The following is a 20960-nucleotide window of genomic DNA, read 5'->3' on the forward strand; positions in this document are numbered from 1 at the left end:
CCCATTACACCCTTATGAGACGTCTGCTTCACATTCACATTACTCAAACTATGAAATCATTAAACTGAGTTTCTGTTGCACTTCTAGCACAGAAAGTCAGTTTATAACAAGAGCGTGAATTGGTCTCTGCACAAATGTTACTCAGTCGTTTTAATTGGATTGTTGAGGCTTTTCAGAACACATTGATACTGGACAGAAAGAAGACTGTGGGAGAGAAGTGTTTGATAGAGATGGCCTCTCTTGATTTTTTTTTGTTTAATATGCTGTAATCATGCACTGCAGCATTATGCTAAAACTGAAGTTCTGTTGAATTTGAAGATGATGCTGCATCCTGCATGTGTAGTGACAATCAAGAAGACGCAGTTTTTACCTTTACCTGAGAATTATAGATAAGCCGGTGTGACACATGATTAGCAGCAACTCTTTCTTTGTTTCTATCCATCAGAGCTTTTCTTTGTGATAAAGCTATAACTACCTGATTGTTTATATGTTTGAGTGACATATTTTCTTCAGCTAAAGTTCTTTTGTTTGGTAGTGGGTTAGACTTTTCCATGAGGCTCGTAACACATTGATACACCCTGACATGTGGCAGTCATCCCTGTCTGATCCCAACATTTTCTCAGACTGTGCTAATGCACATACATGACTTTGATCCAGGCTGTGGCTTTGTCAGTGTCAGATAAAAGCTGAGGGGACTGTAATGTATGCATGTGATATGTGAGTGTTGTCATGTTGTTTTCTGTGTGGATGTAAACATCCCTGCTGTTTAAGATGTGCTGAGGTTGTTACTGCCTTTACCTTCAAATAACACTGGCCCCACCAGACTGGTGTTGTTGTGCTGCTGTCACCACGTGATTTCAAAAGGAAATAATGCTAATATCTCTGACTCCCTCAGTCTTGACTTGTAGCTGAATTTCCATATTTATTTTCAGTCCCTGAACTAACCTCACTTTGAATTGAATTTTTGCTTTCACCAAAGTCCTTTGCGTGCGCACCCAGGACATGCTCTGGGGCAAGGCTCTGATAACCTCTAGTTCAAATCCAAACATTTTCATCACTGAGGTCCCATCCTACACTAGCATGTTGCTAAAGGGGTCAGTTTACCCAGACTGCAACTGCAGTGGCATAGTTAGGTCTTTACCAGCTAACAGGCCATCACATATGTTAAAGGCAACAAAACCTGAAATCTGGCGACCTGGAGCATCACTTGACTCATCATCAGCAGTGCTGCCACCACCCGTTCACTTCCTGTCCAGTCCTCATGCTAACAGCCATGCACCGAGCATTTAGGACACAGAATGCAGGACAATCTCTTCTTCCCCTACTGGCTCATTTAGGTAACACCTGCAGTCAACAAATCAAAATGATAAATAACAACCTTGAGGCCATGACACAAACCAGAACATTTTCTAACTCACACCTTCTGGTGTTCAGCCGTGAGGATCATTGTGCTTTTATTTGGGTTTAGGTTTTGCAGCCTCTCAGATGTGAGCTGTCACAACACACACTTAAAAATAAAGTTGTAATCAGAGAAAGATTCCATTCAGCAAGTGAGAAAATCTGTTTATTTTCAGTTTAACCTTTAACGGCTTCTGCACTTTCACTACCTCCATCCTGATGCATTAATAAATACACTTTTATAGTGAGAAGACAACATTGGCAGGTATCCTCTGCAACTCTGTCAGTTGGCTTTAAAGTGATGTCAGGGTGGTACATATCTGTGAGTGTAGGTATCAGTATCACAGGCCGAGCTTCCGTGGGTAGTTGACATGTCAGTCGTGTAGCTTCAGTTTATTTTCAGACCGCTGTATGAACAAAGCTTAAATAAGGACTTATTGTTTATGTGATTTAAACTGACAAAGTTTCATTCTTCAACCACATACATTATCATTCGTACTCTATCACTCGGCCCATGAATGAGGTAAGTAATAATGTTCTCTATATGGCAGATGAAGCAAGAATCAGAGTATGAGAATGCAGCATTAGGGAAGTGGTCTTAAACGATCAGACTTCAGAGCGAACGTTTATCAGGCTACAAAGAGCAAACTGAAATTGAAATGATCTTTGAATTAAACTGAACTACAGAAGGACGTCACTTTGACTCTATCAGACATTAAAGAGCTCCCCACTCCCTTGGTACCTCAGTTAAAAACAGATTTTCAGATAGCTTCAAAAGGAGAGAAACATTTCAAGTTTGGTTGAAATTAAGATTCTTAGGTTGTGGTAGTGGGAGTGAGGAATGTATCCGTCCTGTTCTTAGCTGACTCACTCTTCCTGCTGTACTGCATCTGGTACATTTATTTAATTAACCACAGTCTTTGCCACCTAGAGAGGAGCTACATCCATCTCACTCCTCCATATGTTTGTACCACGTCTGTTTTCTTCGTTCCATCTGAGCTGAGGTTATAAAGTACATGAGTGCACAAAGAGATCAAACCCACAGGATAAAAACATGTTTTTCTTTACACTCTTATAAGTAGACACCTAATGGATTAGATGGGCTGCTGTTTTCTTCTTATTTTAACCCAGAATGCAGCTGTGAATATGGCTAGCTGTGAAACTGTAATAGCAGGAGCTGACACGGCATAAGGAACATTACTGTACATTATTCTCGTTTTTATGCAGCAGTCTAATTAGCATTAGCTAGCTGATAAATGTGCTATTGTATTATTCAACTCGTAGCGCCCAGGGGAACATCCCAAGATGTGCTATATTCAAAGCATGAGGTGTCTCGTCTGGAGGACCTAACCTGATTAAGGCACTGAAGCCACATTCAAATAAGTATCCTCTGTGATCAGAGCTTCACTGTGCATTGAACTGTTGTCTCACTTGTCTCAGATGACCTCAGGTTGAGACTGTATACAGTCACAGATTCTCTTGTTTACTGTGGATATTAAAATGCAAATGCTGAGGAAGAAAATAGTTTTTAGCAATAAGTGTAAGTTTATGCACTGTAGTTTATGTACAGTGTAGTTTCTGCTAATGGTGGCAGCAAATGTAGAAGAAATATGAATAGGTTTAAGAATGATAGGATGGTCTATTGTGTGCATGATGTATGCATGAATAAGAAGCTTGTCTGTGTGTGGAAAATGTAATTAAAAAAAAAGGAAATGGTGTATGCATGTGTGCATAATGCATGTGAATAAGCTGCAGAAGTGAACATCAAAAGCAGGGATACACCCCTCATACATTCATATTGTACTTTCTATTGTTAACCAGTCTTGTATCAGTTCCTTTCATTACACACACATGAGTGCACAGTTGAACGCACACACACACAACACACAGAGAAAAGGGCGTCTTCATAGAAAGACTGAAGTTCAGGACTCTCTCCCATTTTCTTGTGTGACTTGCTGCCTCCACAGCCGTGCCCTCAGAGCCTCCCCTGGCATAAATGACCATTATGGCTCCATTAGGGCTGCTACTAGGAGGTCATTATGCTACACTGAAAAACCAGGGATGAAGATGTTAGTGGGGTCCCATCAGGGGAGAGACACAGACTGAGTGAGAGAAAGACATAACACTCAGTCATCCAGCTACTCCAGATGTCATGACAGACAAACAGCAGTTCAGGTCCAGTGAGTCAGACTCTTAAGTAGTAAAAGAATGGAGGACAAGGAAGATGAAGGAGGGAGAGGGCAACGGTAAGTGCAGCGAGGATGCAATGAGAACAGAGGGGTGGGTAATGTTAGGTTACCAGTTATCTACTAACACTAAAGAGATGGGTGATGGCTGAGTGTGTGTGTATGTGTGTGTGTGTGTGTGTGTGTGTGTGTGTGTGTGTGTGTGTGTGTGTGTGTGTGTGTGCGTGTGCGTGTGTGTGTGTCTGTATAATTCTGTCACATGGTCGATGGCTCCACCAGTTCTTATAAAGTCAGAAACAAGGACTGTGTCAGAACAGATCTGCCAGAGAAACACTGTTGTTGCTCCATACAACTGTAAGTAACAGTAAAGAAGTCAAGGCTGCTGACCTTTTGACCCCCCAGAGCTGCTGACCTGTCCAACTGGTGTGATAGTTACTGCCCCTGAGGGCTGCATGCCCCAGGACACTGGGGCAGATCCAACCAAGCATATGATAAATGCACCAGTGGTCACACGGGGCGTTTATCCTGAGACATCATTTAGCCTTACAGGGTTTAGCAACTGTCGGCTGTGGGGAGATGGAGATGTGTTGACATGGAGTATATAGAGCTTTGAACAAAGATGGATTCTGGAGGGTCAGTGGCCCAAGACAGAGTAGATGGTTTCATCGTGTTCACAGCAGATCAATCGGGTCCTGGTTGAGTCCATGTGGTCTGTGTTTTACTCTCATCCACAACCACCTTTCTCTGTAACATAGAACGTTTTTATGCAAGAGGATATTCTGAAAGAGAAAGTCGAATCCAGAGAAGTCGAGCCAAGCAATGTCTTCATTACTTTTTTTTTCTTTTTTGGTTTTTAGATGAGCCACACAATTCCAAACAAAAGTTGTGACGAGCAACCAGAGGATAAATCTCTGATACAGATTAAAAGTGATCACAATGACTATTTTAACATGATGTTAATGCCGCTCGTCGCCTCCAGTGGCTCCTTTTCATATTAAAAGCCCTCAGGCACAGAAGACTTTGACTGTGACAGTTCATCACAGTGTTGGAATCAAAGACAAACTGAAACTGTATTTACATCAAGCTGGAGTCAGACTCTCGGAGCTCTGCTCCATTCATGTCAACATCATGACTGGTACTAATCTAGTACTAATTAAAACTGTGACGACTTCTTTTCAAACTCTCTGTCCAGTGAAACTGGACTCTTGCTGTAGTTCATTACCTCCTGTGTGGATTATAATGTAGTTTGGGACAACAAGCACAGTCATTATCAAAATTCACATATTTAATATTTCCCATGTCAGTACACTTCTTGGCTGCAGTTCTGGAGCAGGTGGAGAAAGTCAGTGGCCTGAGGCTGATGAGGATCTTACCTGTGTCATGGGTCCATGCAACATTGTCCTCCATGAGACGGATCCCACTGTTTGTGTCTTTACTGCACTCATGAGACGTGGCAGAGGCGCACGCAGCAGCGCTGTTGGTAGAAGAGGTTTGTATCGAACTACAGTTACACAGCAGATTGTCCCTCAGATCCTGTGACCATCTCTCTATAAGCTGGGTGAGCTGTGACCCCAGCAAGTGGTCCCACAGGCCAGAGTGAGAGGTACAGGGCTGGAAGCAGATGGCCCTCCTGATGCCACACTGACTCACAGATTGGCTTTAATTGCCAAGGCTGATCATTTGCCCAATGAGTCTGTGGAGGCCGGGGCACTCCATGAGTCGCAGGCCTTAAAATAGGGCCTGACGAGGAGCGTTGTGATCTCATACGCTCGAACGACCATGCACAGCACATCTTCTCTCACACACTCGGACACACACACACACACACACACACACACACACACACACACACACACACACACACAGGCATAAAACTGACAAAATCAAAGACTCTTCAAGGCTGCCTATGAAGGCAAAAGAGGTGGAGAGACTTTACCAGGGGCCTCTCTCTGCTCTCCTGTCTGCCTCTCTGACTCACTGTCTCCACAGCAATGCTGACTACACATGTACACACACACCCACACACACACACACACACACACACACACACACACACACACACACACCTCCCCAGGCCATGACTCCGTTCCCAGTGACAGCAGTGTGTGTGCTACTCTGACGTCAGCGGACCGCACAGTATGTCATGCCCCGTCTACTTCTGTATGTGCAGTCATAGAGCTACTGTTCCCAGATCAGCTTTGTTCTCTGTTAAGTGCCCTCACATATGCTCTATGTACATGTGTCTTGGTGTGAGCGGGGGACAATATAAGCTACCGCTGAACTGTCTGACTTCAGCAGGTGCAGTCTCCTCAGCACATCACAGGACAACTGGTTTTCTTTATCACTATCACTCTATCACTTTTCTGTGTAGATGCAGTGTTTACTGCTCTGTCTGCTCACAGACATACAAATCAGGTCACGTGCACATGTACGTGCACCTCGTCGGATGTGTGTGTGCACCTGTCTCTACAAACACAGCTACTGCACTCTGACACAGCAGTGCTGAAAGGCTATTTCCTGAAAGTGGAAGAGAAGGCTCACCTCATTTGCCCAGGTCTTAACTCACCCTCGGACAGCAGATGCACTGAAGGTGAGGCACGGCAGGCACCAAACCCAAACTGGTTAGTTTTGAGATTCGTTCTTTCCTTCTTTCAGACTAGTGAACAGGATGCACATTGAGGTTTTTATTTAACTGCACTTTGAATTTGTATCTGTAGCTTTCACCTAAACTCACCACACCTTAGCATTCTGACACAACATGCAGTACTGGACTGGTCGTCTGCACCATGTCATCTCATGGTAAAGCTCTCTCTCCTGCACACTGTTGTCAGATCCAAACATGGTCATTTCCACTTCACAGACGCTTCTCTGTAAATTGTGGTTTCCAATAAAAATGTATGGAATTTTACAATTCATACCTTTAAGGGCTGTTTTTCACAAAATGACTTTTTTCTCACAGAAATCTTTCCAGGTTTATTCCTGTCTGTATTCTGAAGGATTTTATTGCGGGGTTTTCACATATATCATTCGTAGCCTAATTTATATAACATTTTATGCCTAAAAACATGGTGAAAATGGATGTTTTTATGGCTGTTGACAGCATTTTCTGAGTGAGTGAAAAGATATCCAAAATACCCTCAGTAACAAAATGAAACAAGAGATTTGAACCCTGGCTTCATCTAATCTCCACATTTATGGTCTGGAAATGTAAAAGAGTGCATATTTAATTAGCTAATGCCTCATTTGCATATTTAGACATAACATTTCTGAAAACTTGTTATACGAAAAATAATAGTCTTAATGTAAGTAGAGAAGTGGGGAAGATTCATGGCGATATCTATTAGTTAAAATTTTGAGCCCATTCACCTTGAGTGTCTTGCCTGAAGCAGGCAAACAGTCTTCCATGGAGACCCACAGTCTGGGCTCCTGTGGTGGGGAAGATGAGCTGCTGTAAGAGGCAGAGCAGCAACGCTGAAGCTCATTATGTCTCAACTGTTGAGCTGCTGGTGGAGAAATGAAACTTGAGCTGCCAGCTGCCTCGTACATGTCTGCCACCTTTAGACACTGCTGACCAGCAGGAGAACAGAGCAGCAGCACAGACACAGGCAGGCAGAGCAGTTCAATATGTGTGTCTGAGAGACCGGGCTCTTGTGTCTGCTGCCTGTTGTTTTGATGCCACCCACTGTTCGAGAGCTCCAGGCTCAGAGAGTCGGGTACTTGCTACGTCTTTACCCAGCCCCCCCACCACCACCACCACCTTCCTTTCTCTTTATCCGTCCATCCCTCCCTCCTGCTGACTGTGCTAATAGCGCTCTAGTTGCTCTCATCCCCTCTTTCCCTAGTGAAGGGACACATGGAAACACGTATAAACATGGATGCATGTTTTCATTATTACAGCACACAACCTTCTGCATGCCTCCCCTCTATGTGGAAACACTGTTTACAGCTGCGCTAATCAAGTGGAAGCCGGTGTTGCAGTGCTATTTTTGGGTCATGCCACATTTTACCCTAGTTGCCCCTGGTATCTAGAGCAGTGCTGGATTGTGTAACTGCAGTTCATGGAGCTGGCTGTAAGAGCTTGGCTTTAAAATCATGTTCATGTAATAGTGTCTACAAAGCTGCTTCTTGTAATTATTATTGTTATTATTACCAACATGCATACATCTGATTTTATTTTCACTGTAAATGTATCATCTGCAAAAGCAAGTTGGACTCACACTGATCAGTGCAAATACACAAACAAATGTTTAAGTTGATGGTGAAATGACACTTAATGCTCTCACCTGAAAAAACCTGAAATCACCCCCATTCGTCACTCGTCTGTCCCTGCACTGCCACCCTCACAACTGGGAGACAGGCATTAAAATGCATAAAAAATTAAGGCTGTTTACTTGGACACTAATGAGAGGAGACTTAAGTAGTCTACTTTAATCAGTATGATTGGCTCCATGGGGACCACACAGACAGGGCCATAACAACCGATTCACTCAGAGCTCACAGGACCTCTCACGGTGTCTGAAGTGATGTCCGAGGAGATCGCACTGCAGAGACATGTTGCCTTTACTGATCCCAGGTTGGAAAGGAGCTCTGCAGTTAAATGCACTGAAGCAGACCATTACATAAGCACCACTGCAAGGTCAGACATCTGTGTCCTCCCTTTCTGTGTGTCTGTTTAAGTCACCATCATAGACTGCCTTGGTATGAAGGTTGTGAACTGAGACCCCATCCCATTCACAAACCACTGTCACTGTTTCCACAAGCAAATCGATGCCAGATTTTATCCCTGCACTTTACTGTTTCCATTCCACTGTCTTTATCTACTGTGTGTGAGTGACTGAGGTATGCTGAGGCTTGTGTGGGAGCAGAATGTGATCAGTTCTGTGGCATGGGAGTAGTTTCCTTTTCACTGAAGTGCATGGAGGAAGTACAAAGAAGAGGTTAAAAGAGCGGCTACACTTCAATAAAGAGTCTAGTTTGTCCTCTTTGATGCTATGCTGCCATGCACTTGAGCTACAAAGGAACGGTGCTCTTGTCACTGAGAAGTGAAGTAAAAAGACATTGAGCTCTTCCTGAGCTCAACACACCACATCACAACATCACAGTCACTCACACACACCAATATCTGTGGTGCGTGTTCAGGGTTCACACCTTCAGAGGCTGCACTCAGAGTGGAGGGTACTGTTACCTTGTAAAAGTATGTGAGTTTTTTTATGAATTCTAATTTATGATTGATTTATTCAGGACTAAAGTTGTGTAATATACATTCATGTGAAATAGAAACTGGTGAGGCAATCTGCAATTCATTACGCCAGATTTCACAGATAATGTAGTGAGTATGGAGACTGGAGCTCTTCAGCTGAAGGGCTCTGGGTCGAGCCCCCTCGCCTGCAAAAATCCACCCTGCTGAAGTGTCCTTGAGCAAATCACTCAGTCCCTACCAGCTCCAGCTCGGCTGGTGGGCAGCTCAATCTTTCTTCACCCCTGACCTTCTTGTGGATTTCTCCACAGGTGTCAGATCATATGTTTACCATCTGCGGACACTGCTCTCTTGTCATTTATACATATCTGTTCTCTTCAGGGTGTCATGGTTACATTGGATCAGACGATGTGTCAAACTCATTTTCATCCATGATTATGTCTCGTAAAGTTACAGAGCACCTCTGAGACATTTTTGTTCCCTGTGCTTCTGAAGGGTTACCCAGTTGAAATTAGTGGTCTCAGACTTTTGGACCACTCTGTATCTCCTTCTCCTTCCTCATCATGTTGTTCAAAGGTACAATATAAGATACAGGTGCAATTACTGCCATAAAGCCAGGCTTCTCTGAGCTCCGCGCTCACTCCACCTCGGTAATTGACTTTTTCTCTCCCCAATCAGAAGCCACAAAAGCTCAATGGTGAAGGATGAGTGCGCCAAATGGTTTCATTATATACAGAAACCTATGGCAAAAAAAGAGCCACGTCTTGGGTAAAGGGACACACACACACACACACACACACACACACACAAAAACACAAACACACAGAAGCACACATATACTGTATACATACTGAAGATATGATCATATCAGCGAGCAACAGAAAATGGACTGTTCTTATCATACTGTACAGAGGACGGGGTCTTATATATGTTGAAGCCATCCTGTATTTAGAGCTCAACTCGCACATGTAACCACATATTCACCTTCAGTCAGGTGATCACAGGATGCATTGTCTTCTACCTTTTACTCTAATTTAGACAAGCTGTATGATTGTGTCATAGTATGAAGCAGAGCAGTAAGGACATGCGAGTATGTGACTTCAACAGTTGTTGCTAAACAACATGTCGATCCGTTATTCAACAGTTGGGACACTGTGATGTCATATTGAAGTGTATCTGTCTGAATATTATTAATACAGTAGTTCTTTGTGTTTGATGACATCATGCTCAAAGGAGAACTCTAATACATTTTGATATTTTCAGTGAGAAGTGATATTTTATTATTTTATTTTTATTGTATAAATAATTATTTTAGCTTGTGTCACAAAAGTGGTATATAAACTGTATAAATATATATATGCCTTTTCTCAGTACATTATATTTACGTTATATTTACACAAACAATGGCTCTGATTACCCACTGGGAAACCCTAGTGATTTATTTTTTCATTGTCCAGGACGTTAGAGGACTCAAAGTCGCTAGTATGAGTCAAGCTTCAGAAACATTGGATCCAGCATTCCTATAATGCAACTTAGCATTTGAGCATAGCATATTTCATTGGATTATCCCTGTCTGATAAATTTCTACATCTCCACATCCAACACAGGCTTTCTGTTAAATATCTTTCCCTCCATAGCCATGAGAGTTATTATTCAGCTGTTTTCACACACTGTAGTTCTCCTCATGATGAGTTAACAAAGTCACTGTGTAAAATCGGTGGATTGCCCCTTTAATGGGGCAGTTACATTAAAGGTATTAAATGAAGTGTGTAACAGGCCTGTAGAGCAAAGGAATGAAATGTTGATGTGGATGAATTTAAAGGGCAGCTTCATGTAAATGTTTGAGCTGTTATTTACCTGTTGGAGTTTAGTGCAGCCATGGTGTCAGACCTACCTTGTATCCCTGTTCTCTGTGTGACCTTTGCAAAGCGTGCAGACAATCCAGACGCTGAAAGAAACCACACCTACACATGGCAAGATTCATTTGAATGATTGACAAGCAACCGGCTCTGTTAATCAAGTTATGCTTACTCTGATTAGGACCTTAATGTGAGTAAGATAACCCGGTTAAGGTGTTTACATGAGAGTTTGCAATAATATGCGTATTGCATTAGTGTGGTTATAATTGAATTATTGGTGTGCGTGTAAATACTCTTTCTCTCTCTGGCTCATTCCCAGACAGCAGTCTGTGTGTTTTATGTGAGGGGAAGTCTGTGTACTGTAGGTCTCCACTGATCAGAGGAGAGGTGAGACATCAGCATGTGTGCAGCAGTTCATATGAAAGACACCTGGCTCTCTCCAGCTCTGTGATTTATGCCTTTGATAACGACGACCCAGAGATGCTTTCAACAACAACAAAGTAGTGCTGAAGGATGACAACAATAGGACACTTGTCAGTCTGGAGATGAAAAGATGTCTTGCTCTGTCTCTTTTGTAACTTTGATATATGTTTTATCTTTACTTTATTTGTCTCTATATGTTTCTCGATATCTTAAAGGTTATTGATGAGGTAAACTGTGAAGTGGAGTCAGTTCTCCATCTCTGACAGTTCCTCCCACCTCCTGTGAGAAGGAGGCAGTGAGCTTTGCTGCCTCGGCTGTGACTTATCAACTGGTTTATTTCAGTTGACTTGTTCCTCTCACTGTCAGTGACCACAAATAACATGCAGCCCCTGTATGTTTGTTATATTTTCATCACATTTTTACAATAAATGTATTTTTTAATGTGATATGAACTTCTCAGTTAAATAGAGTGTGGATAGTAAACTACAATATGCGATAAATGGGGCCACCTGGTTCATCAGCATCGGTGCTTTGATAAATTTGCTATTCTAGTTTGGTAACATAGTGAAACCTACATGAATAATTCATCAACATTCTTATAATGCTTTTTTTTTTTTTTTTTTTAAGCAAACACATTTGTATTTTTTTTCGTTATCTGCTGAAATTAGCTCAGTTTTAATGGGAAGCTGGTTAAATAAAACTGAACTCTAACATTAAGTTATCATGACACATCCACAGTCCATCACATTAAATACATTTTGGTTGAGCTGGTTTAACTTAAAATATACAGCAAAGTCAGCAAGTACCAGCATTCATCTGCCCAGCTACTGCACTTACTGTAAGTCTGTAGTATGAGCGATTTTGTGACAACTATATTAGATTCTTTGCAAATTACATGTAAATAACTACACACAAAAATTAAACAATTTCCTAAAATATGATGCATCAGTATAATTTAAACTAGTGCAATTCCTCCAGGCCTGCTACTGTACAATATTAAAATAGAACTGATCAATAATTCAACACTCCGAGAGGGACCATTCTTCAAAGATAAATACTTTGACTTGTTTTTTATTACCATTTTTTTCTGTTACTTTTCACGTTAATAGTGAAATTCATTAGCTAATGCAACAGTATTTTAACACTGCAGATTTCTGAATTGACATTATTATATTTCTACCTTGTTTTCACTTAACATATTTTCCTATAGTAACACCTCATGACACGTTCACTGATGTAGCAGAAGAATAGCACTGTTCATTGTGGGTGTGGCTGATATGTTTTACCTGAGTGTAATATGCGCTTGTTGCTTGACATAATCCAAACACCTCACAAAATTCCATGAGAATGAATTGGACAGCCGTGTCCTGGCCTTATTTCTCCCTCCATTTCTCATTCACTTCATCCTTTGGTCTCTCTGTTTTACTCTTCCACTCATGTGGCTAATGTCATTTTCTGTTCATCTGTCTCACTCATCTCCGCTCTTTATTGTTCATCTGTCTCCCTCCCTCTGTCTGCCCCCAAAATCTACTGTAGCTGTAGAATGAAGGGCTTGTTTCATTGTTCTCCGTTAGCCAGAAAGCTAACCCTGGTTAACTACACTCCAAAGATAGTACCTGATGAAAGAGCACGTTTCTTTTCAGCTTGATATAATGTTAAAGTCTTTTTCACCAAAAACGTCGATGCTGCACATATTTACATTATCTACTATCTGATATATCATCACTGACTTTACACCAGTTGACTACAGATATTGTATATACTACAGTATTAATGTAGTACCAGGCACTATTAGTTTTCATTCTCATAGTGATATTAAAATGTGGGCATATTTGATCCATGTGGCCTCCACAGAAGTCTCAGCTGTCCCTGGGCTCCTCCTGTGCATTAGATAGTTGACAGTCTTCTTATAGCAGAAATAAGTGGAGTGCTCTGTGACTGATGGAGCTCCTCTGTCAGTGACGGGGGAGCTGCTGCTGGCAGTTTTGGGCCAAAGAACAGTACAGATTACATTAACATCAGTCAAGCTGTTGTCAGACTGCTAGGACATAAATAGGACCTTATTGATGCATAATGCAACAACTTTTCATTGTGAGGTTTTCTGAGTAATAGGATCAGAAAGTGAGTGTTACGCTAAAACAGATCTGCAGAAATGTTTCAGAAATAGTTTATCAGGAGAAAAATGAAATCGTACAACAAAATATCAGAGGAAATCGTATAAATATGTCATTTTGTAGTTTGTCACCTTCTTACTGTGCAGGGTTGAACGTATAGTAGATGAACTGATGAATGAAGCAGGTTGAAACCATGGTGACATTCAGAGGGATACAACATCGGTGGTCATCACCACTTTAAAAGCTGCATATTCAGCAGAGTGCTGTGACAGTTTTGTAATGGGAAAACTCAGCTTTACGCCCAGTCCTTGGAACTGAGCTGTTTGATCACTACTGACACTGCCCCCACTGCATCTCTCCTCCCACTTCCGTACAATCATCTTCACACAGACTCGCAAAATACAGGTGCAGCTAAGAAAAGAACTGGTGTGCACCCAAGAAAAATGCCACTTTACTGGCACAGAGCGCCAGCATGTGCTATGCACTGTCATCAAAATAGAGCCTCATGAGCTCTAGATGCACATTGTGCTCCTTTAGCGCACAACACCGTTCTGTTTGTTACCTCGGCTGAAGTTTATTTTAGAAAAGGATTACATAAGTAGGATATAAATGTCTGGATGGTGATCATTATTGTAAATAGTGGAGTTGGATGGATAGAAAAATACAAATTAATGTGAACGACAGAATATAACATCAGAAAAAGCTTTTTATAGAAAGTGTATTGAGTTACATAGAGACCATTTCTGTTCTTGGTACGATTCTAAATATTCGAATGAAATTTTAGTGTTTTGCGTAAAGTGTCTTTTACTTGGAGAGAAAATGAAATTTATGACTGGCCACATCGTCTTTTAATTTTAATCCTCCGTCCTTCCTGTGTTCCTAAAGAAGGCAGAATTTTTGTGCTGTAGGCTCGAGGAGAGAAAGCTGAGGACAGTTCCCCGGAGTCCGGACACCAAGGCCCCCAGGCCTCCACAGCTCATAAACAGATGTGTCCTTGTCCCCAGCCAAGCGCAGCCACTCAAGTGGCAAAGCAGGGGCCCAATAATTGTGAAGAATTGAAAGCTAAATATTGGCTTTATCTCCTCAGTAATAAAAGGGCCATGAAATTGATTTAATGCTGCAGCGCTTCTCTTGGGTGGCTTCTTACAGCGTGAGCACAAAACAATGAGCAGCAGCCATCTATTAATTAACCCACCTAATCCTGCAAAGTTAATCTCTCACCACAACTTTGCCCGCAACTAACTTCCAAGCCAGTGGGTCTATGGGGGTGTCATGACAATGGCAGCGAGGGGAAGATAGATTCAGCACTTAGGAAAGACGAGAAGAGAGAGGAAGAAGAGGCGGAGAGATTCTGCATGAAACACTGTTCCGCACAGCAGCCATGTGGGCTCTTAAGTGGAAATGCAGGGGTGCATGGCCGTCATTAGCATAGCATCAGAGTTGATTTGTGTTTTTGTGAAAAGAGGCGGGGAATATCTTTGAGTGGCTGGAATCAGATCGTGGTCCAGTGCAGCTGCAGTGGCATAAATGTGGCTGATTTATTTGCTTTCTTTTTCTTTTTCCTTCCCGCCTTAGTCCCTTATTCTCTCCTGAGCTGTTAGGTAGTTTGGGGAAAAGTAGCGTTTCTTTCTCTTCTTCACCTGCCTGCCCGTCACAGTGTGATGGCACCTCACACCCCACACACACATTCATGGTCATATTGTGTCGACAGAGTTGTGAATTACCTCCTTCTCAGCCGGCTGATGAAAAGCTATGTGTTTTTCTCTTTGGCTGCAGCTCATCTGACCCAGCCCCCCACACAGACACACACCCCCACCCCCACCCCCCAATCAGTCTTTTGTGTGAGCCCCTCTTCATGGAATAGCAATACAAGGCTGGCTCGGAAAATAGGTCACCCGCTGTTGCTCCTCTCACCTCCACAGCATTCAAAAAATAATCCTCTAAGGTGTCCTGTGCCATTTTGTAATATCTAAACCACAGTCTCCAGAATATGGTCAAAACATAAGACACACACATTCAGCTAAAAAATATCAAGAAAAACTCCAGTTGAGGCCATTTTGAGATCATTTTGTTAGTGAGGAAAGCATTTCCTGTGGAGATAATTTTAGGAGGCTGATTAGGCAAAGACGGTGTTGAGCCCAGAGTGAAGAATCTCATCACCACCACTAATGACATGCCATTCCTGTGCTGAGAAAGGAGCCCAGGCCCTGGGCATGGACTAGCCTCTGTCAGCCACCTCGAACTACTGTGTTCATTAAGGCCAACAACGTAATTACAATTCACAGATACTGCGTTCGCTTAATTACCCACTGATTATTAGGCTGATATTTGTTGGAATAATCGGACCCTAAAGAAGTGGATTTATATTTGCATGGTATTAAGGTCTTTATATTTTATTAGTGAATCATAAACTGACAATTTGGACACATTTAAAGACGTTTACGTACATGATATATTTTAAAAAACAAAATCTCAGCGCTGGAAAATATAAATTTTTGTATAAGAAGAAAGGAACTCTCGAGAATTGTTCAGTCTTCAGTAAACTAACAGATTGAAATCTCTTCTGAGTGACAAATCATCCGACAGATGTCTCCATCTGATTGTGGGTGACTTTTTTTTTTTTTTACTGTATATCTTCCAGCTGAATAGCCGAACAAAAAAACTGTGGAATACTTTGCCTCTTGCTTTACAGTGGCTGATTTTGAGTCCATAGAAGCTCGCTGTAATTGGGAGCACTCCCGAACAAATGCAGGGATAGTCCCCAGAGGTAGAGCTATTATGCCCATGTCTATGCTGCTCAGAAGTGGCTATAATCTTTCATCCAAAGCATGTGACATAAACACCCCCCAAAGCCAAATTCTTCACTAATATAATCAGGGACTTGGTGAATTGCAAACACACCCAAAGTCAGTTTACAAATGCAAATCAGCTCTTTCTCCACACGACAGAAATCTACTATGAAAAAAACAGGGGATTTTAATTTGTGGTAAATAGTAGTAGTAAATATTATCACCCATTTTTAAAGTTTTAAAAATCATAAATTCATTCATTTTCTTTGTGTGGTTCTACATCATTTGATATTTGTCTCATGAGGATCACTGCAGTCTTTACATATGGATCTTTGTAAACATATAATTGATTGTTTGAAAGCAACAACAATCAATAAAAATCTGAATCAGTCTGGATCATTCTGAAGGTTTCAGAGCAGAGTATTTTACATGTGTTCAGTGTTTGTCTGCATGATTCAACAGTGGCGGGGTCAATGGCCGCAACAACTCCTCACACCTGAATGTGTGATCCCTGATGAAGTGTGAGGTGCGAACACGTGCACAGGATGAATTTACAGGGACAGAAGACTCTGTGTTTGCTCTTGACCAGATACTCCATCATCATGATGTTCATGTTATTCAACCTTTATTTAACCAGCACGTCTCTTGAGATACATTACCTGGAAGCTGCACTTTAGTCTTCTTAAACATCTTTTCCCACCACTGTTCAGTCAGTTGCTCATGGCTCCCTTCCTGTTTCTTCCTGTTTCCCGTGTCTGTGTGGATCTGTGGATCTGCAGGGTTTTGAATATCACAGTGGGTTCTGTAAGAGTCTGCTGATAGATGTTGCTCTGACATGAGCCCCCGTCTCTGACAGCTATAGTTTCATCCCGTAGCTCAGCGCAGGTATCAACATTCTCCTGTAGCTCTGGGACGTACTCATCCATGTGCAGGAAGTGATGTATGTGTGTGTATGTGTGTGTGTATGTGCCTGCAGGCTTCCCAGCGACAGCATACGGACCGGTGGCGGCGGCGGCGGTAGCAGCAGCGCGTGGCTCAGGTAGGGGGGCCCGTGGAAGAGGCGGCTACTTGGCGTACCCACAGAGCACAGGGCCAGGTAAACGCTCTGTCCATGTTCTGTGTGGCTGCTGCTCTCTCCAACTTCTCCTGCTCTGCTTCCCCCCATAGACATAGTCCCCCGAGCCCCCACGCACACTGACAGCAGCGTACACACATACAGGAGAGGCTTAGATACATGTACATGGTTCTCATGTTTCCAGGTTTGAGTTAAGATGCTGAAAGGTCAAATCTGCTCTTGATTCATTCATCAACCATCTCAAAAAAACATGATGTTTCTCAGCCTGAACAGGACCGCTCTCAAATCAGTGCTTCTCAAACGATGGTCCGTGGTCTTTCCAAAGGACACTTAAAGAGGGCTCATGGGACCGAAGCAGAATTAGATGAATTATAGTCAGAAAAAAGATTTCTCTCATGGTTGTTAACAAAACTTAAATGAAATAATCTGTGGTCTAAAACATCTGTACCTGAAGCTTCTGAGGGTTATACATATATTTGCACATACAGCAAGAATCTAAGAGGACGTTTTAGTAGTTCGAGGAGTTTTTCCATGAAACCTTCTGGCATCAAACATCTTGGTAAATAAAGTTTAAACATGTAGATTGATCATCTCTGGAAACTAAGCAGTACTTTTCCACTCCGTCTAAATATTTGACTTCCAGATTGAATATTTTCTTTGCCAGATAAGAAATAATTTTTCTTTGTCATTTGATTAGATACGTTATCATCTGTGGTCTGTCTCTTACAATAGTACTGAGTAGAAAGATAGAAGTGGTAAACAGCAGCAGTTTAACACTGAAGTCATTTCTTCTTCTTCTGTGACGTCGGATTTGATCATTTTAGTCGAAGCGCCCTGCACTTATGCTACACAGATACAAAGCGTATTCTGTAAAGTGTATGAGTAAATACACACGTTTAAAGATTCAAATAGAAAGAGAAGTCAAAACACACACACAATCCACTGAAGCGTAATCCACTCTTTATTAACATGCTGCAAAATATCTGTCCCAGATTTTTACCTAAAACAGGAAGTAAGTTTCTGTGTCTTAAACACAGCATTGATTTTCTTGTGGGCTTCATTTAGACATCCTGCTTTTTCCCTGCTTACAACTGTAGATCATTCAATAAGTGTCAATAATAGTTCCCCTGACTGAACACTCAGCCTCCGGGCTTTAGGGAAGTGTGTCTCTCCTAATCAGACACACTATTAGACGCTTGTTGGAGAAAATCTGTTTTAATTGTAATTCAGATGTTGTCTGGTCTGTGCAGCCGCTCACTGATGTAAAGTACAAAGACATGTTATTTAATGCTGTGATACCTGAAGCTGCACAGCAACACACAGACACGGTGTGGCTTGTGTGCAGACCACCTGCATAGACACAAACATACAGACGAACAAATGAACCCACCTGTCCTCATCTGAACTTAATTCAAATCGACAGAGGGAACACTGGAAGCCACTCAGATGCTCGTTTCTTTCACATGAGGCTGTGTGATTTCACATTTTCAAAACAAACAATTTCCCCAACAATTGCAATGAACATCACTAAGAAGCGGGAATGTTGATTTGTGGTTAGCAGCAGCCAGGGAGCAGGAGACATGATGGCGACTATTATGTACAGTTTAATTCTGACAGCTGCAAAAGGAATGGAGACAAGTGAATGATTATGAACGGGGGGAGGGGAGGGGGTGGGAGATGGAGGGTTAGAGTGGTAAACAGTGACATCATGGGCCTGTTGTCGAGCACTTAAACAGCCATGAAGCAGCTTTAAGGGAAATATCACTCAGAGAAATAGCTGCGTCTTCAGTGTGTGGCAAATCTGTCTGCAACGCAAGAACATTATCACAACAACAGCAACAAAGTCTGGATGAAAAATGAGATTTGAAAGTATTTGTAGCTTGTTACCTCAATCAGCTGTGTTCTGTGTTGTCGTTGCTGTTTACGTACGGTTCTGTTCTCTAGAGAACATCGAACAAGTGCAGTCCTTCTTATGTGGTTAATCCGTCCAGCGGTCTCTTCGTTCTGTGCAGACAGACAGGACAGAGGACATAGACTGTTTCGTCTTGACCTTCCTCCCTGTGTATCATCAGGGGATGTCGCTGCATCTCTGTCCCATCTCAGTTTAATTTGCAGCACACTCAACACAAAATCAGCCCAGGGACAGCGAGTCTAGTGGTTTCTGTTTTGGTTCTAAATTCTCTCATTTTAGTGCAGATGAGGGTTTTTGTTGTTAAAAAAAAAAAAAAAAGCTTCATGTATGATGTCAGTGTGGATTCTTTGTGCTTTGACTCCACCTACAGTTCCCATAGAGCACCACATACTGTATACTTTGTCTACCTTGACCCAGCAGGAGGGAAGCAAGGACGGCAGGGAGCCGCCTAAGAAAGCACAGAAAAAACAAAACCTCATCAGAAATACTGAAATCCTCCTCATTTATACTTTGCTTTTTGTGTAGATGTTGCCTTGGTGTGAGCTGAGACTTTGTTTGTAGATTGTCAGCGATGCTCAGAGTGTCGTGAGAATGTGGAAGACATTTTCCATCCTGACAGAGGACACTTCCTCTCCAATCCCAATGCTCAACAGACAAGATGACAGCATGCTGACTTCCCTCTGTGTGACAGACCGCTGCTGATGACAAGGTGTATTTTAGGCTTCTCACTGTGACCTGGCACTTGTGGCAAACTGTAGCCCGACCACAGATGCAGCAGCAGTTGTGTATCATGATGAGAAAAGTTACTGAAGATGGAGACTCTGAACCATCTTTCAAACTTTGCTAAGATACTTAGATATATCCTACATATATGTTCATCTTTTTCTATTTCAAAATTTTGCAACAGCTTCTTCAGTATACTAGTAGTTCTCCAATAAATTAACATTTGAATATTACACAAGAAATGGAAAGCTTTACTCACTGTATCAGAAAATACAAGTTGAGGTTTTGAATGTTAGTGACAGCAGACAAGTTTCCGGTCTTAAGGTCAGAAATCATCATTGTGATCAAAGGAAAAACAAAACACTGAGTTAGTGGTTACTACGCAGACAGGCGAGGCAACATATTTTATTTAGTAAAGCTGAAACTGAGGGGATGTTGGACCAGACACATGTTGTAGAGGTGGGTATTTTTCTGCCCTGGTGTCCAGCTGGGGGCACATTTCACCTCTACAGTGCAAGAACAAGGATCTTGATGATGTTTGTGAGGACATTTGAGAGACTGTGGCTCAAGGCAAGAAGCAGATCAGAGAGATCTTACGAGCGGACAGAGTTTACCTTCGCCTGGAGGTAAAGTAGTGTCAGCTCTGGCTCGCCTTTGTTGGCGGGAGTCGCAGTTTGAATGTGATCTGAAGCAGTGCCACTGGAGGATGCAAAGGGCAGTCACATGAGCTGAAAATCTGCACAGTTGGTCCAGCAAGGACCTGGGCTGCATTTAGTATACGTGCACTGTGCTCTAAGTATAAATGTGCTCAACCTCTGCTGTAGAAACGACAGATAAACAAATTGTCCACAGTTATCACTTTAACTGAGAACCACAGGTCATTTATTGGAAAGCTGAACGCTAACATTCATATCAACAATATGCACAGTGAAAATCATTCTAAAGACATTTAATGGATTTAATGTCTGATGAAATAGAATGAGCAGGTCCATAGTTTTTTTCATTCAGTCTTCTTCATTTTAAAGTAGACCTATCTGAAATCTCCTGTGCTGCTTTGTCAGATAAAAACAGTGAAAAATGCAGGTGATGCAGATGGTTCTGACAGTCCAGGGAACACAGGCCCCAGTCTACCCTGGATGAGTGTTTCACGAGTCCTCTGAGCTTTCTGAGAAGCTCAAATGTCAGTCTCAGATCCTGGCTTTACCTGGAGTATACACAAATCCCCATTCAGCTGCTTTTAGAGGGCACTTGCTATGTACAGTACACCTGAACTGACTCAGGTGT

The 20960-nt window shown here is 42.1% G+C and overlaps 1 protein-coding gene across 12 annotated transcripts in view; it reads left to right on the forward strand.

Moving 5' to 3' along the window:
• The window catches only part of LOC130182102 (RNA-binding protein Musashi homolog 2), a 223844-nt gene that overhangs the window by 182991 nt on the left and 19893 nt on the right, over window positions 1–20960 (forward strand). For 6 of the 12 annotated variants that reach the window (XM_056396698.1, XM_056396699.1, XM_056396697.1 and 3 more), the window contains one exon: window positions 16943–17062. The exons of 2 other annotated variants lie outside the window; for them this stretch is intronic. In XM_056396698.1, the coding sequence (XP_056252673.1) occupies window positions 16943–17062 (120 nt within the window). The remainder of the gene's footprint in view (window positions 1–16942; window positions 17063–20960) is intronic. 4 more of the 12 variants (XM_056396702.1, XM_056396700.1, XM_056396708.1 and 1 more) reach the window with 1 other exon arrangement.

Source organism: Seriola aureovittata, chromosome 15, assembly GCF_021018895.1.
Source record: "Seriola aureovittata isolate HTS-2021-v1 ecotype China chromosome 15, ASM2101889v1, whole genome shotgun sequence".
Taxonomy (NCBI): Eukaryota; Metazoa; Chordata; class Actinopteri; order Carangiformes; family Carangidae; genus Seriola; species Seriola aureovittata.